This window comes from Cygnus atratus, chromosome 7, assembly GCF_013377495.2.
Source record: "Cygnus atratus isolate AKBS03 ecotype Queensland, Australia chromosome 7, CAtr_DNAZoo_HiC_assembly, whole genome shotgun sequence".
Taxonomy (NCBI): domain Eukaryota; kingdom Metazoa; phylum Chordata; class Aves; order Anseriformes; family Anatidae; genus Cygnus; species Cygnus atratus.
The window spans coordinates 21,017,484-21,033,048 of NC_066368.1; the positions used below are offsets into that span (position 1 = coordinate 21,017,484).

Here is a 15,565-nt window from a genome sequence, read left to right on the forward strand (position 1 = left end):
GTCTTGCACAAAAGCAGGATTAAGTTATTACTGCCATTTATATTGTGGATACCTTTGAGTCTGTCTCTCTTGAAAACCAGGGTCCTTCAGAACACTGCTGGGCCAAAAAGGGATAAAAATGGCAAGAGTCCTTCTAAATTTAAATTGGTGCTTAATAGGATTTTTAAGTCTGTTTTCTTTAAGTCTTTTGTCTCTGTGACCCACCCTCACCCCAGTACCAATCTTTGTGCAGTAATTGAACTGAGCACTAAGTGGATCTGTGGGATGATTGTGCTTTCAGGGTAAATAGGCAGTGCTGGGAACAGGCTTTTACTTTACCAAAGCCTGTCTTGAGATCTGCTGACCTGGGGGAATGACGCTTGCTTTGACCAATGAGCATGGATACAGATTTGTGAGTGTGTGCATGTCCCCTTCCCACCTTACTGAATTTTGCAGTTATTAGACAACTGCAACTAACAAAGGCATAGAGCCCATGAAGATACTAAATTCTAGCAAGGTTCATTATGACTAGTAGGTAGATATGAGAGGCCCTGCATAACCTTACGAAAGGAAGGACCGTAGTAGATTAATACATCAGCAGACTATAGAAAGTCCATGTAGAAAAAAGATAGTATGAGCACCATACCAATGGAGAACAACATGTGAATGAGGAGAATATGAAAGATTACGAATAATCTGGCACAAGAGTCTCTAAAGCTGCACCTGCGACTCATTGTCTTGAAGCAGCTCTTACACAGCAGTCAGCACAACTTTGTTGCTTATAACTCCTGGTGAATACTGGTGATAACAAATCATGTGTGTGTTTGAACATGTTCAAATACTGCTGCAATTCCTAGGCCATTTTTATTCTAAACTTTGTGCTTAGGACAGAAATGTACAGTTTTTCTGAGACACGATGAACCCTAGCAGTGGAAATGGCTTCCATTGGTGCTTTTGAAAAATGCCGCAGGAATCGCTTCTAGTTTTCAATTCAGAGAAATGTACTTCTCACTTGCATTTGTGGCTGGCAAGAATAGGAGTATCGCATCAGAGGCTGTAATGACAGCAGTAACAAGTTTTTACCCTGACAATGTCTGTTCTATGTCAGAAAGTTGCTTGTGGCTTAATATGGCCCCAGCTTTTATTTCCCGGTGCATTCTTTACAAACATGGAAGCAAATTGTGTTGAATTTTGCTGCCTCATAAAACAATTTCTATAATTGCTTTCAAGATCTCTACAAATAGTAGTTTAACAATAAGAAAGTTTAAACCTTCAGACTCCTAAGCAAACAGTGGATTACCTTAGTTCAGTAAGCCTCTTGTTAGTAGGCCTGGCGGCACGTCCTGGAGTTACAGCACATGGCTCTGCTTTTCTGCGAAGCTTCTGTTGGAGTCAGGGTGCAGGTAACACTGTTTGCAAGGCAAGGGGCATCTTCTTCATGTATTTGCAACACGCCATCCTAATCCTGTGTAAGATATATGCACGTCACACTCATATCCTCAACAGTTTTTACTGTGTGAAGTAGGGTTATGCTGTCTCTCTTCTGCAGATGGGGTTGTAACTACAGAGTAGGGACAAAATGTAGCTGTCTGAAGTTGGGTGCTTAACCTGCGTTAAATATCGGCTTCCTTGAGTGGTGGTTAAAACACCTGTCTCTATTGCCCTCAGATGGGAGAGTGATCAGCATTTCTCAAGATTAGTTGATAACTTCATCATGATATTTGCATAACACATTTGTGGTGCTATGTGAATCTTAATGACTCTTAAGAGCATCTCTACTCAAACTCTGTCATTCTCAGCTGATAGCGGTGGTGGGTTGTGCTTGACTTAATCAATGCATTGGGCAACTAGTGCATGCTCTGCCTATGCCTGCGCATCAGGAGAAAGGGGCGTATGGTATTCTGGTTCTCTTCCTCAGTCTGGAAGAAGAGGTTAGGTATCTTATTCAAAAATGGTCCTGGTGTTATACTGCCTGAACTGCTCTGTTTAATGGTATCTGCTTGGTGTTTATTAATTTGTGAAGCAAAGTATTGGTGCTCTTAGAGACACTCATCAAACATGCATCTTAACATCATCAGTATTGCTAACCAAATGGGGTTTGGTTGGGCAGCACGGAACTGCTGGAACCTATGAGGTTTAGGCCAGAAAGACTCCCTCTTGTTCTCAGTTCCTTTGAGTGTGAAATGATAGGAATATTGCCTCCTCATTTGGAGCAGTGTTCAGCAATGCTTGTGAGGGGAGCACAAAATTCAGTTGGTGGAAAAAAGTGAAACCTTAAATCTTCCTGCCCCAGCCTAGTGTACATCCGTCTGGAAGAAAGTGTGTTTGGCAAGTAATAAGGGATCACAAGGTAATTTGAAGTTGTGTGTCGTTTGCGTTGTGTGAGCAATACCCTAGATGTATGCTATGTGGAGGAGGCTGGAGGCTATGTGTATGCAGTTGTGTGGGCTGGAACGGTCAAAAGAATCAAAGGTTTACATGCACAAGTGGTGGTTACTCTGTTAAACTTTGTTAGTCTTCACTGGTGGAGCCTGGGAACCAGCAGAAAGCATTTCACTGCCACAGAACTATGTCCCTGCCAATTGCCAAGTTCTTTTATGAACTCCCGAGAAGGCTTGCAAAATTACCATGAGCAAACTGATCTGTCTCTGTGTTCATGTTGTTTCTGGAATTGGAGTATTTATTTTTGATGCATAAATAAATTCAGACTGAAGCATGCAGCTGGCATGTAGAACGCCAGCCTGAATTTGTCAATCAACATTTGATGGGCTTACTTCAGAGCTTGTAAGCACTGATTTTATTGCTGATCAGGAATTTTCCTACCACTGGAAAAAAAAAAAAAAGAAAAAAACAAACAAAAAAAACCCACCACCCTTCCTTGCAAGAGTTGATTCTAGTTTCTTAAGCAGATTAAATTCCTTCCCCTCTATTTCTTCTGTCAAATTGAATATTTACAAAAGATTTTTTCCCACAAAATATGTTTAATCGAATGATATTTTCTGTTCAGGAATGCTAACTACAGCTTTGGACAGCTGTGATCTGCATGCTCTGCTTGTGGTATTTATTTAAAACTAAGCCAAAGCAAAAACTATCTGAAACTTCTTCTTGAGGTCCTTACTCAGCTGAGCAGCCCAATGAATAAGCTTAACCCGTACCTGAAGATTCTTGTATCAGGACTTGCAGCACTAAAATTACTGTTTCTGCCCTGACTTTTCCATTTGACTCTATGAACTAGTATCCGTTCCTTTGGAAAGAGAAGTCTGCGTCTCAGAGCTGATGCCAAAGCTTCAAACTCACTGTTAGCATTGGCACTGTCAGGCCTGTCAGACATTCAGGGATGCGGTGAAATGGCTCCTGTGAATTGGACAACCTGACTACTAGAGCTTCAATTTTTACCAACCTGGCATTCCATTTTCTGATTCCTCCCTCCCACATTAGCTGTGCAGTCTTAATGCTCTCTTGTGTGCAGGCTCTTGTATGTATGCACTGACTTTGCATTTGGATGGAAGTGAGACTTGAGCTTAAATCCTTTGCTGGACTGAGATCAGAAGTGCAGTAGAGAGCTCCCAAGTATGAAGTACAATGTGGAAGAAATAGTAGCAAGGGAAAAAAGGCAGAGACAAATGGAGTTATTAGCCTGGAAACTCATGCAGAACAAAGGTAGAGCACTTGATCTGTTTCTCGTCTGTGGCAACCACAGCCACTGCTGGTCCAACCCCACCTGCTACTGAACAAACAGCCCTTCCCTCTGCTCATAAGTGTCCAATCTGTGCTCCTGCTAAGCCAGATGTGCCGTGAACCTTCTGCAAGAATATTTCATTGCCTTTTCTGATTTATGGCAACGGATGTGTCTATGCTGAAACACCAAACAGTGGCAATTCTGATATGTCAAAATAATTTACTGGCTTGGCAGACTTGCCTGTACATTTGGAAGCTATCTGCTATAGGGAGATGGCCACCTCAAGACATGCAGTTGTTAAAATCTGTATTACTCTTTCTTGTTAGCATGGGATACTTGCTCAAGGAAATGGAGTGGGAGGCCTGCCAGGATGGCTTTCTGTGCATCATGTCACTTTTCTTACTTCACTACTCTTTGTCTCTCTGTTCTTCCCTTTAGAGGGGTTTTCCTCGACACCATCCTTCCCCGTCGTGATGATAATGGGGTCCGGCCAACTATTGGTCAGCGTATTCGCCTGAGTCAGGGAGACATTGCTCAGGCGAGGAAGTTGTACAAGTGCCCAGGTAAATATGGCTTGTGGGAAGAGCTCCTGCTTTATCATAGACAATGTTGAAAAGCATGGGAGTTCAAGAGCACGTTAACAATCTCTTTGATGAAAGGACTCAGGAAATGTAGGCCATCAAATGCTTCAAGCTGAAGCTGTGGGAGAACTGAACTTGTCTAACATGTGTCTCCTATTAGTACTTTGCCAGTATTCCTGTTTTAGGGCTTTGGTATCTGGTAGGTTGGAGTCTCTGCATACCAGCTGTCGAACTTCTGTTGATTTTTTATATAGGTGTTGTCCCAAGGGAGAGCTTTAGTGAAATCCTAAGTGGTTATGGTGTGTGTTGCACAAAGGTTTTGGGAGTAACATGGAAGACAGCTCAAAGATTTTTGAAACAGCCAGGTACTGGAAGCTGGTGCTTTGGACTGCTGAGGGGAGGGTTGCATCCTTCTTTCTGCTGCAGAAGATGTGATAGACTGGGAAGAGCTTTGGTAGAGAACCTATCTAAATGTATGTGACTACTAAAGACAGTCTGAGTCCTGCTTTATCTGAAGTCTGCAAAGATTGGCAAAAAGAGCATTGATGTCACAGCTATGATTTGGAGACTAAATTTATCCACCAGAATAAAAGAATCCTTTTAAATTAGAGATGTTAGTAGAAGTTTATGCAAGTTTTAGCTGAATAGATTAATAGAGAAAAACAGATTTCAGAGAAGAATCCTGTAAGACTTAAGAACAAGTAGAATTTCAGGATGTAAAGAGATGCTTCAAGGAAAGATGGCACTCTGTCTGGCACCTGTGTCATGGCCTGCAGCAAATGAGGACAGAGGTAGCATAGAAGGTGTTATGCTTGGAGGGAGAAAATTTAACTAGCTCCGAGTATCTGCTGGTAGCAAAACATCCATGAGAAGACACTAGATAATGAGAGAGTTGCCCTAGTTTTGCAGAATGACTCTAACATTTGTAATAATGCAGGGAGGGAAAAAGGGACTTTTGCAAGCATGGTTGGGAAGTTTATTGAAGTGGGTGAGTCTGGCCAGCATATTGATCTGATTTAGAATGGTTTTGATTGATCATAAACCTTCCCCAGATCAGTGTATGCTAAACAGAACAAAAGGTTAATCTGCCTAGGATAAGCATGTCACAGGGAGAGGGGAGAAGGTGGGAAGGAGAGAGAAGTTTTACTGGTATACAGTCACATCTTAAGTGAACAGCTCGCTAACACTGATCTGTGCTGAAAAGCCACAGAAAATGGTCTGTAGTTGGTGTGCAAAGCCTCTTCTCTGTATCTAGGTATAGGTCAGAGAATATGGGTTCATAAGGGTCTAGAATAAATTCTGAGGATCAGCAGTACTTCAGGATCCACGATGTTTGGGGATCACTGCTTAGTTTATAGTGAGGGATGTAACTTTCCTAGGTGTGCTAATCTTAATTAACAATTTTTTTTTTCTTTTTACAATTCATATTTTTTTTCAAGTAAATCCCCTTTTGGCTGAAGAAGATGAAGTTCTAGGAAAATTACGTCAATTTACTTTAGGGATTGGGTTGTTAGAATACTCAATAAATAAATAAATAGGGATGCCTTGCACCAAGTTTTTGATTGAGTCAGACTTAATCAAGTTAGGCTTTTCAGTCTCTTAGCTGGAAGCATTGACTACAGGTTCAGATTTCTTGAGGCAAACTGAAAATCTGCTTTTGGCCTGAGGTTAAAGTCAAACTAAAAGCTACAAAGCAACTTTTTTAAAAAAGAGGACCCTTCTGAGTCTCAAGTTTTCTACTTGCAAAGTAAAAACTTGTTTTTTCCACAAAACTTAGCAGAGGAGTTATTTCTGTTCAGAAAATATTTGGCAGCAGAATGATCAGAGCTTTAAGCTTACTAAACCAACTTTCTTCAAATATCTATTGTTTTGTTTGTTTTGTTTCACATCAAAATTTATACACAGGTTGCATTTGAAGAGAAGGGGTGCAGTATTTTTAATGAAACAGACATCTGCAGCTGCAGTTTGAATCTGTAGCTTGGAAAATGTTCTTCTGCAAAATGCAAAGCTCAGGAGTTCAAAACCAAGGGGCTTGGTTGTATGTTCAAGCAGGATCTGACTGAGATTTTTGGTTAAGGACAACTTTGTTCAGTAGTCAAGCTGAGGACTTTTAGGTGAAACACAACCACGTGATCCAGGAGTTGAACGACAGGTGGTTTCCTGTTTAGTAAGAGAGTATCTGCCTGAATCCCCACTGCCAAAAAAATCTAGAATGATGGAAGGAGAGTTACAAGCGTGCACTGGTATGAGCCAGAACGACTGTTGTCTATTATAAGAGACATGGCTTTCCAACTCATTAGACTTTTGGCTGCTACATTTTGGGCTGTCTTAACTTTTCCATCTAAAACTTTGCTGTTTTAAATTGCTTTTAATTCCCTGAAGGTTATACCTGCTGGGTTAAAGTTAGTGCCAAGCCAGGTGGAACCAGATGAAATTTGCTGAAGGAATTTCTGGAAGGCAAGATGAATTCTACTGCAGTAAACGCTGGTTTTGATATGTCTGCATAGTAGAGGCTTTGATGAATATAGTCACTATAAAAGCCTGTCCTGCTGTCTTGTCCAGTGCTAAAGGAAACAGGCCTGCATGGCTCTGCTATCTATATAATGGTTATACGTTACATTGAGAATGGTCCTGCATTGTTATCCCATCCAATTCCCTGTGAATTTTCAAAAAGATGTACTGGTGAACAGTAAGTGCCTGCTTCTCAACTACTTCATTTACAAATGAGTTTTGAAGTATTCACCTCCTCTGCTTTGGTTTTCACCTCTGTTCCTTTCTAGCAGCTTGGGTGTGCAATAGCCTCTTAACCACGTGCAAAAACCACCTTGGCTCAGTTTCTTGGATCCCAGAAGCACCAAGCACTAAACTTATTGGACCTCTTGTCTTCTTTGATACTAAGCAGAGTACATTTGTAATGCTTGTTGGTGTCCTCTGCAAGAGACTGTGCTCCACACCTACATATGTGTTGCTTGTTAGTATCCTGCTTCCCCCAGCACATGCAGGCAATCACCCTCCTCTGCACTGAAAGGCCAGCCTCTCCCAGCATGTCTGGTGAGCCTCCTCTGCAACATGTAGATAGTTAGCTAGGTCATGACTCTAGCAGAATAGTGTTTGGTAGTAGATGTGTTAGTACCTGCTCCATAATTACACATTTTTTCCAGTTACCGTGTAATTACACTTAGGAGAACTGGGTCTGGGCTGTTGGAAATCTTCACTGTGGTTCAGCTGAGCATAGCAGTCTTCTTTATCCTGAGTCATTATGATAATATAGTGTGTGTTCCTAGTTTCTTTATAATTTCATGGGGATAGCTTTGTTTAGATAGATTTTTGAGCAGAGAAAATGAGCATCTGTATACCTTGGTCAGTTGTGGACTTGGAATCCCCTGTTTACTAAGATACCTTGTCAGATGTTGGCATTCTTAAAATAATCCTAAGCTGGTGGCCACTCCAGACCAAGTATTGAGATGTTTATCTGTTGGGCCATCATGTTTTTCCTGCCTAAGAGTCCCAGGAGCATCCTGGAAGCTGGAAATATATCCTAACAGATTATGCCACAGACAGCAAGGCGCTGCATCTTTTCAAGAGATGGAGAGGAAACAAGTGTGTTTGTTCTGAAAATAATTGTCCAGATTTCTTCTCCAGTGCATGCAGGCCATCACCTTTTACCACCAGCCCACCTCTGCCCACCTGAAGATTAGAGGTGACATTACCATGCTGGGAGAGTCTGGGGAGAGATAAGCTATTTCTGCAGGGTACTGTGAAACTAAAACTTCCTGTGCAATGCTCCTTTGTAGTTGCATAATGGTAAGGGAAGTTCTCAGGGCTCAAACCTGAGGAGGGAGCATGGTGTAGGTTTTGAACTCTCATTTATTTGCTTCTTTCTATAGGGCAGATGTGTGTATTTTCCTGCCTGTTTTCCTCAGTGGTGCTTCTTTCTAGTAGTTTTAAATACCTTTGGCTTTCCTGACAGAAATCACTTTGCCAAAGCCCGTACTGACCTGTTCCCTGAAATATGTGCAACTTGTTCCTAGTAGTGACTTACCTTCCAGAGCAACCCTAGGAGCTGCTTGGTTGAACAAAAAAACCCCTTTTGTGTCCCTGCCCTTTGTTCATCTAGTCTGACATGTCAAAATGTGGGTCAAAGTACTTCAGGGAAATTAAGAAATTCTGGCCTACGTGACTCCCTCTCTCCTTTTTGAAGGTATTAAACTTTTTGAATGGGATGGGTCTCTTTTCACCTCCAGCTTCCGACCCGCCCATCTAATAGTGATCATGGCTGAAAAATTAGCGAGTGTGTGATAGCATGAGGCCGAGGAACATCCCCTGACATTTCCATGAGAAAGGGAGCCAGATGTTCGGTCTTGTCAGATCTTTTAAAGCACTGCTACTTAACAAGGGATTTTTGGAAGCTCCCTTACCATCGCTGAGGAAACCAAGCTGGAGCTCAAGGGGAGCTTTATAACATCAGTGGGCTATGACATTAGAAAAACAACCTGAAAGTAGGCAAGCTAAGGTCCCCGCTCCTTGGAATGGGTGTTTGCATGTGCCTAGTGAGTATTCTCAAGGATGGGGATAGGAACTTTGGTACGTATGATTCTGCAACCTAGGCAGTCAGCTGCTATGGGCATATACACACGGTCATTCCTTGCTCCAGTGAAGTTCTCCAGGCACAGAGAACAGAAACTACAACAGTTGTTGCTTTCCCACACATTGGAAGCTGCAGTTCCCAAAAGGAACATATGCAAACTGTTTGCTTCCCAGAAGTCACTCTGGGATCTACATTTCATCAGCTGCAGCAGGACACAAAAACAGAAAGGTGGGGAGCAGAGTGAGCTGTGGTGTTCGTATTTTATCCTGTGCTGTGTGACATCAGGGTAGATGCTGGACAGCCAAAGTCTGGAGTCACTGGGGTTTGTCATGCTTTTTTTTTTAAAATGTTTTAACCTAAAAGACACTTAACAGTGGTAAACTAGGGTGAACTTCACAGAGAAGCAGGTAATAAGGGAAAACAGACTTGCTGGCAGCAATCTTGGGGTTGCAAGGTGGAGTGGTCTGTGATTTTTTGTTCTATCAGTGGATGAGATATTCCTCAGTGGGGCTGAAACCTTGAAAGTGCTGTTGTGTGTAAAGATGAAAGAAGAAGTGTGCCTTTTTAAAAGCTGTTTCTCCTGTGTCCTTTTACTGGTTATCTTCTATCCCAGGAACCCTGATGAATTTCACATCATATCCTTTGGTGAGGTCTCAGGTGGTAGCTGACCTTGTGCCAGTACCATGAATGAAAATCCTTAGACTACAAGCCACCAACCTGTACATAGCAGCCATCTGCAAACATTGCATTAGACCCCAATATCCTTCAGAGAGTCACTCCTTTTGCTGTTTTGTTATTTTTCCCATCTCTTGCAGCTTGTGGAGAGACATTGCAGGATACAACAGGGAATTTCTCAGCCCCTGGCTTTCCAAATGGCTACCCCTCCTATTCCCACTGTGTCTGGAGAATCTCGGTGACCCCGGGAGAGAAAGTAGGTGCCACACAAGGACAATGTGTACTCTGCAGTTCTGCACATGTGTTTCTGCCTGTGATGACATTGTTAGTAGCTGCCAAAAGATTGTGCTGTACATTTCTGCATGCCTGATGTGCAGGGATGAAGCCTGGAAAGGCTCCTGAGCACTGCTGTTGTCCTCCCAGAGACGGGACCAGGAATATGTGGTCCTTAGAAGTGGTAATTCTGGAATAGAGCCTCCTTGCAGGTCTGGGCTGTGAGTTGATCTCTGACCCTTTCTCTCAAATAACAGCTAGACCCTGCCTGGACAGTTTCCTCAGCTACTCAGCGTGCCACCTGGTATATCCGGTTGAATTGAGAGCTGAGAAAGTCACCTTTCAAACCAAATGCTGGTCAGATGAGTTACATAAAATGGATCAGCAAGATGGGGCCCTGCAGGGAGCTGAGGAGTCATGAGTGACAGCAGGGGTCTGCCCCTGTCATACAGGCATAGCGTCCCTGTCAGGGGACCCCTGCTCCCAGCCTCGAAATGCTGAGGCCTGCTCTACATTGGTTAGCTGCTCTGTCCACTTTACAGTTCCTTTTGTGATATTGATCTTTCTGTGAAAATGAAACCTTTCCTTAATCCACTAATGCCAGCCCCTCAGCCTTTCATGTCATACCAGGCTGCAATAATTCATGGCCTGGCTTGGGAGCTTCTTGGCAGAGCAGCTTTGCTGAGGACCACCCTTAAGACATGCTTAGGACTGAGACTCGAATGAACAAAGGATAGCAGAGCTTACTTGTTTTGAGTCTTCCTCATTGGCTTCAGGGAGAGCTTTGCAGGGAGGAAAAGGTACCAAGAGTAGGCCAGGTTTTGAAACAATTTCTGTGGCAGACAATATATGTAAATTAATATGAGGGTCAAATTGTGCAAAGACAAAAATGCCACAAGTACATCCCATCCGGTGACTTCCTTAGGCCCAGAGCAAGGCCAGTAATCCTTGTTACAGAGGAAGGAGACAAACGGGACATTTTCTTGCTGAACTCTGTTCTGTAAAGCCATTGAACATAATTGCATCACAGTGATTATGTGAATATAAGTGTCAGAATGTGGAAGCTTGTCAGCAAAATTAGCTGTTAGTGGAAACATTTATATGAGGGAATAAACCCCAAACATATGTATTTTGGGGAAATGTGTGTCTCCATAATATTCACATTAATCAAAACCAAGGATTTCATTTTCAATTTAAAGAAAAAAAGTCTTTTTAGTAGCATTTTAGTAACTGAGGAGCAGTGACTGTGTGAACTATAGAATGGATGGTAAAATGCTGTCTTCTGTAATGTACTGTGTAGTATAATTAAAATTCCTTGAGAAGCCTTCTTTTTTCAAGGAAAGCTGATGTAAAACTCCAACCAGTTGTCCAACTATCTTTTCCTGCATACTCACATACACACTGTAGCAAAGATGAAGTATGTAGTCTATAGGGTCTTCATTTTAAAGTAGTTCATATTCCAAAGAAATATCTGTTCTTTCAGATTATGTTGAATTTCACATCAATGGATTTATTTAAAAGTCGCCTTTGCTGGTATGATTATGTGGAGGTGCGTGATGGCTACTGGAGGAAGGCTCCGTTACTGGGTGAGTAGCTGTTTCGTATTAATTGCATTTTGTGTGTTCTACTTGAAGCTTATTGTGGGGGGAAAAAAACAACAACAGAGCAAACAAACAAAACACCATAAACCAGCCTGGAAGGAGCTGGTTTACCTGGAAGGAGCCTGTGTCCAGGCAGTGCACTGGCCATGTATTAATGTCTCCATCCAGAGATGTCAGTGTGCTGTATTCACACCAAACGATCAATGCTCCAAGTCTTTTGGTAGCAAAGACTTTATTCCTTTTCTAGCTTGAAAAGTGAGGCAGAGAGTGAAGTGAGAGAGAGAAAGTGAGTGAAGGGCATGGCTGGGATTAGAAATGTGGTCTCTGGAGCTTTACTTTTTTTTTTTTTTTTGTAAGATCTGAGTAGAACCATCAGATGATAAGAACAAAGCAGTCATATAGCTCCTGGCCCAAGCTCCTGCAATTTTCTCCTTAAGAATACAAATCATGGAATCACAGAATAGTTTGAATTGGAAGGGACCTTAAAGACCACCTAAATCCAATCCATCTGCCATGGGCAGGGACACCTCCCAATAGACCAGGTTGCTCAAAGCCCCATCCAGCCTGGCTTTGAACACTTCTGGGGATGGGGCATCCACAGTTTTTCTGGGCAGCCTGTTCCATTCATGGCCATTTGTACTTTGAGCCTCTGTACTTTTAGCAGTGAAATTGCCTCTGGGCCCAAGGATTACTGACCATGCCTAGGATATCAAACTGTGCAAGGGCTCTCTTCTACCTCTGCTCCCAGAGTTCTCAAAAAGTGCAGGTCCTCCTCAGTGTCCTCCCTATTCATTCCTCTGCTTCCTGCTATCGTAATTGCAAGTTTTCTCCCAACCCTGAGTGGGCAGTCAAAGTTCCCTCTTACTTTTCCCAGCTTTGCCACTGGCTCTATCCTGACCTTCTCACTTCAGTGTCCTTACATGCAAACAGTTACTTCCACCCAAAAGGAAAGAAGCAATCAGCTTGTGTAGCATCACCAGCTGCGTTAGAGGTGCTGTACCCAGTGCTGCAGCACATATCTGTGCTAGTGTGAGGTCAGTGGGGTGATGGAAATTTAGGTGCCATGCTCACCTTAGCCCCATGGGAAATTCCAGCTGTAATACAGAATGAAGTTCTTAGGTTGGAGCTGTACTGCTCTCTAGAGGTTTCGATGGGTCTGTGTTTCAGCACGGAGTTGGCAGCTGTTTTTATTGCTTCCTGTCTGTTTTGGGGTTGGTAGCAGCTATTGTTTTCTGCTGCACATACATCAGGTAACATTGCTCCTGTGGCTTTAACTTAGGTCCCCATTATTTATTTTTTTCTGCCAAGCAATTTGAAGGTATTTCAGAAGCCAAGCCACCTCCCTGTCACCTTCATGCAGGTGTACTTGTGAGTGTTTCCATCTGGAATGAGACACTGCTTGAGTGGCCACAGCTCCCGCAAGGGGCTGAGCCCATGAAATTAGCTCGGAAGAGGCAGACAGACGGCAATTCAGCAGGGGGCGGGGAGGGGGATTAGTGTGAATTGTGAAAGCATGGACTTCTTGCAGAGAAAAAAAAGTACATGTGTGCTGCATATTTTCCCAGGGACGTGTGTGAAAACCCAGCCTTTAAATGGTATATAACTTTTTATGAATGGGCCCTTTATCATGCTCTGAGGAGCTTGCTCATTCTAGCTCTTCATCTGTGTTTCCTCTCCTTGACACCCTTGTTAAACTGCAAGTATAAACCCAGGAGGCAGTTGCTCAGTGACCCTAGAGGAAGGAGCTTTGCAGCACTGATGCTGTTTGTTAGTATCCTTTTGGGGAGTGAAGATGGGAGATGGTATTGTTATGCTGTAGGCCTGTGTCACGCTTCCCAAGCAGTGCTGGACAGCTTTGGGGCACAGAGGCTCAGAACAGAACAGCTGAGTATAGCTCAGGTGTGGACTAATGTTTGAGTGAGGGACTCCACAAGGGGAAAATGTTGGCGGTGAAACTGCTGTTGGAGACAAGCAAAGTTCGCAACTCCCTTTCTGTGCATTCTCGTTTGCCCTGACTGGCCTGTCATGGGGGCAGAACTCTTGCATCCCTGAAGGTTATCAGCTTCCCGAGGCTGCCAAATGGTGATGATGAGGTGGGCAGAGACAAAAGTGGCAACAGCTGATTGTGGGCAGACAACTACACAGGGGGCCTCTTGGTTTCTAATGCACAAGATTCATGCCAACCACTCTCCCTGCATATGCAGGAATGTCGCAGTCTTCTCTGCCTGTCAGTCAATAGAACTAGAACAATCCGTCTCTTTATCCAGTGTAGGGAACCACTAATACAGCCTGCTAGTGGGAACTAAGGTGTTGTCTTGCCAGTAAAGCATAAACCAGGTTTCCACCCAATGGAGGGTTTTCAAAGAAGAAAGATTGTCTGGTTTCACAAGGCCAGGATCAGGATCCTTATCACTACTGTCCTGACTGAATTTTAACCCAAGTAACTGCTCTCTGCCCCTGTCAAACTCCTACAGGGAATACAGTCGGACAAGGTGCCAAGGCCTTCAGCACATAGCCCTGCTGGTGTCAGCTGAAGTGAAGAACTGTGTTTGCAGTATGTGCTTTTTGTGCATACTTAGTGTTTGCTCTGTTTCCCTGAGGAGCTTCTGGGTGGGCCAGGCAGAGGAACACCAGAACTGAGTGAGGGTTGTTGAGGTGGTTTGGGCTGTTCTGGCAGGTGCCTTCTGCAGCTGGTCTGTTTTAGGATTGTCCATTGCTGAGGGTTTCAGGTATATACCAGTGCTGATGCATACCAGAGAGCTCATGGCAGAGTGCATGATGGACTAAAAAGGTTCTTGGTCACAAAGATACTGAATGGGAAAGAGATTGAATGACTATGAAGGTTTAACCTGAAAGAGGTAGGTTTACTAGAGGAATAAGACCAGAGGATGAGATAAGGGACTTTTAGCACCAGTAACAGGATAAGCTATGTTAGATGGTTCTTTAGGGATTCCGCATAATCCTCTTAGCCACATCCCGCCCTCAGATTGACTTGGGCAATTTGGTCTTGGGTGCAAATAACTGAAGGAGTTTCCAACATTTAACAAGTGGAAAGGACATTCCCTATGCCCTATCTCCAGGACAGGTTATGGTTCTCCACCTTTGTCAGCTCATTTGCCCAATCATGTAATTAAAACAAGAACCCCTTTGAACTTACCAGGGTAACAAAAGCTGTGTCTGTGACTACAGGATTCTCCTGCCAGCTGAAGGAAATCTGTATTTAATAATTGAAGAGAATTAGAATTAATGGGGAAAAAAGAGAAACTCTCTCAAAAGTAGGCGTGGTGGGAGTGAAAGGGTGTTTTACACAAGCACTGCTCCTTTAACCACAGATTGTCTTTGCTTCCTAGAACCACAGGTGCCTGCCACCAGTAGGTGTGCTGCCAATCAGCCAGGAGATCTTGATCGTCTCTTTCCTGCCTTCTAGGTAGATTTTGTGGCGACAAGATCCCTGAACCAGTAATCTCCACGGACAGCAGGCTGTGGATCGAGTTCCGGAGCAGCAGTAACATCCTGGGCAAAGGCTTCTTTGTGGTCTATGAAGGTACAGCCTTTAGCTAGAAGTGTGTTGCATTGCATGGAGCAGTCAGAACAGGATGCAGGGATTTATGGGGTCAGTAGGAGTTCAGCTTCACCGTGTAGTTAGACACAACACCCGCTCTTGCTTTTATGGGAATTGGCAGAATTTGTGGGTTGTTTCAGCAGACCAAGGTATGGATCTTCCAACTAGATCATCGCATTTCTTCTGGAGAATAGGATAGGATAGCAGCACAGGGCAATGGCTTCCATTCATAGCCCAGGGTGCTGTTTGCCCTAACCAGCCTCTGCAAGCAGGCTTACTATATGTAGCAAGGGTTGCTTCTAGTAATTTAACAAAGTTCTGGTTTAGGTCATATACTTTACATCACTTAATGCAGCTTATTTTTTTGGTGTTTTTTTGCTTAACTCAAATGCAAAGGCTGTTCTTTGGTTTCTCCCTTCTATGTTTTACTTAAAGAAGATTAGAAATTAGCATGGCAGATTTTCTGCAGATCAGGTACTTTCAAAGTTTGCATGGCACTGGGATGCTGAGACAGCTTCAGAGGAGGAGCAAAGTCATTAGTAACATCCCCTTTCCATATATGCTTATTTTTGACAATAACAATTCTAAGTTGTATTAAAAGCCTTCATTGTTCTCTGAGCATCAGGC

The 15,565-nt window shown here is 43.3% G+C and overlaps 1 protein-coding gene and 1 long non-coding RNA gene across 3 annotated transcripts in view; one reads left to right on the forward strand and one right to left on the reverse strand.

The window, feature by feature from the left end:
- The window catches only part of TLL2 (tolloid like 2), an 85,768-nt gene that overhangs the window by 52,881 nt on the left and 17,322 nt on the right, over positions 1-15,565 (forward strand). For both annotated transcript variants that reach the window (XM_035542019.1, XM_035542028.2), the window contains 4 exons: positions 4,097-4,221; positions 9,643-9,758; positions 11,259-11,361; positions 14,804-14,920. In XM_035542019.1, the coding sequence (XP_035397912.1) occupies positions 4,097-4,221; positions 9,643-9,758; positions 11,259-11,361; positions 14,804-14,920 (461 nt within the window). The remainder of the gene's footprint in view (positions 1-4,096; positions 4,222-9,642; positions 9,759-11,258; positions 11,362-14,803; positions 14,921-15,565) is intronic.
- LOC118245660 (uncharacterized) lies at positions 874-14,592 on the reverse strand. Its single transcript, XR_004777923.2, has 4 exons — positions 14,534-14,592; positions 10,523-10,608; positions 1,280-1,444; positions 874-1,033 (listed from the first exon to the last, which is right to left on the reverse strand). It is a non-coding gene; the product is annotated as an uncharacterized LOC118245660 (long non-coding RNA).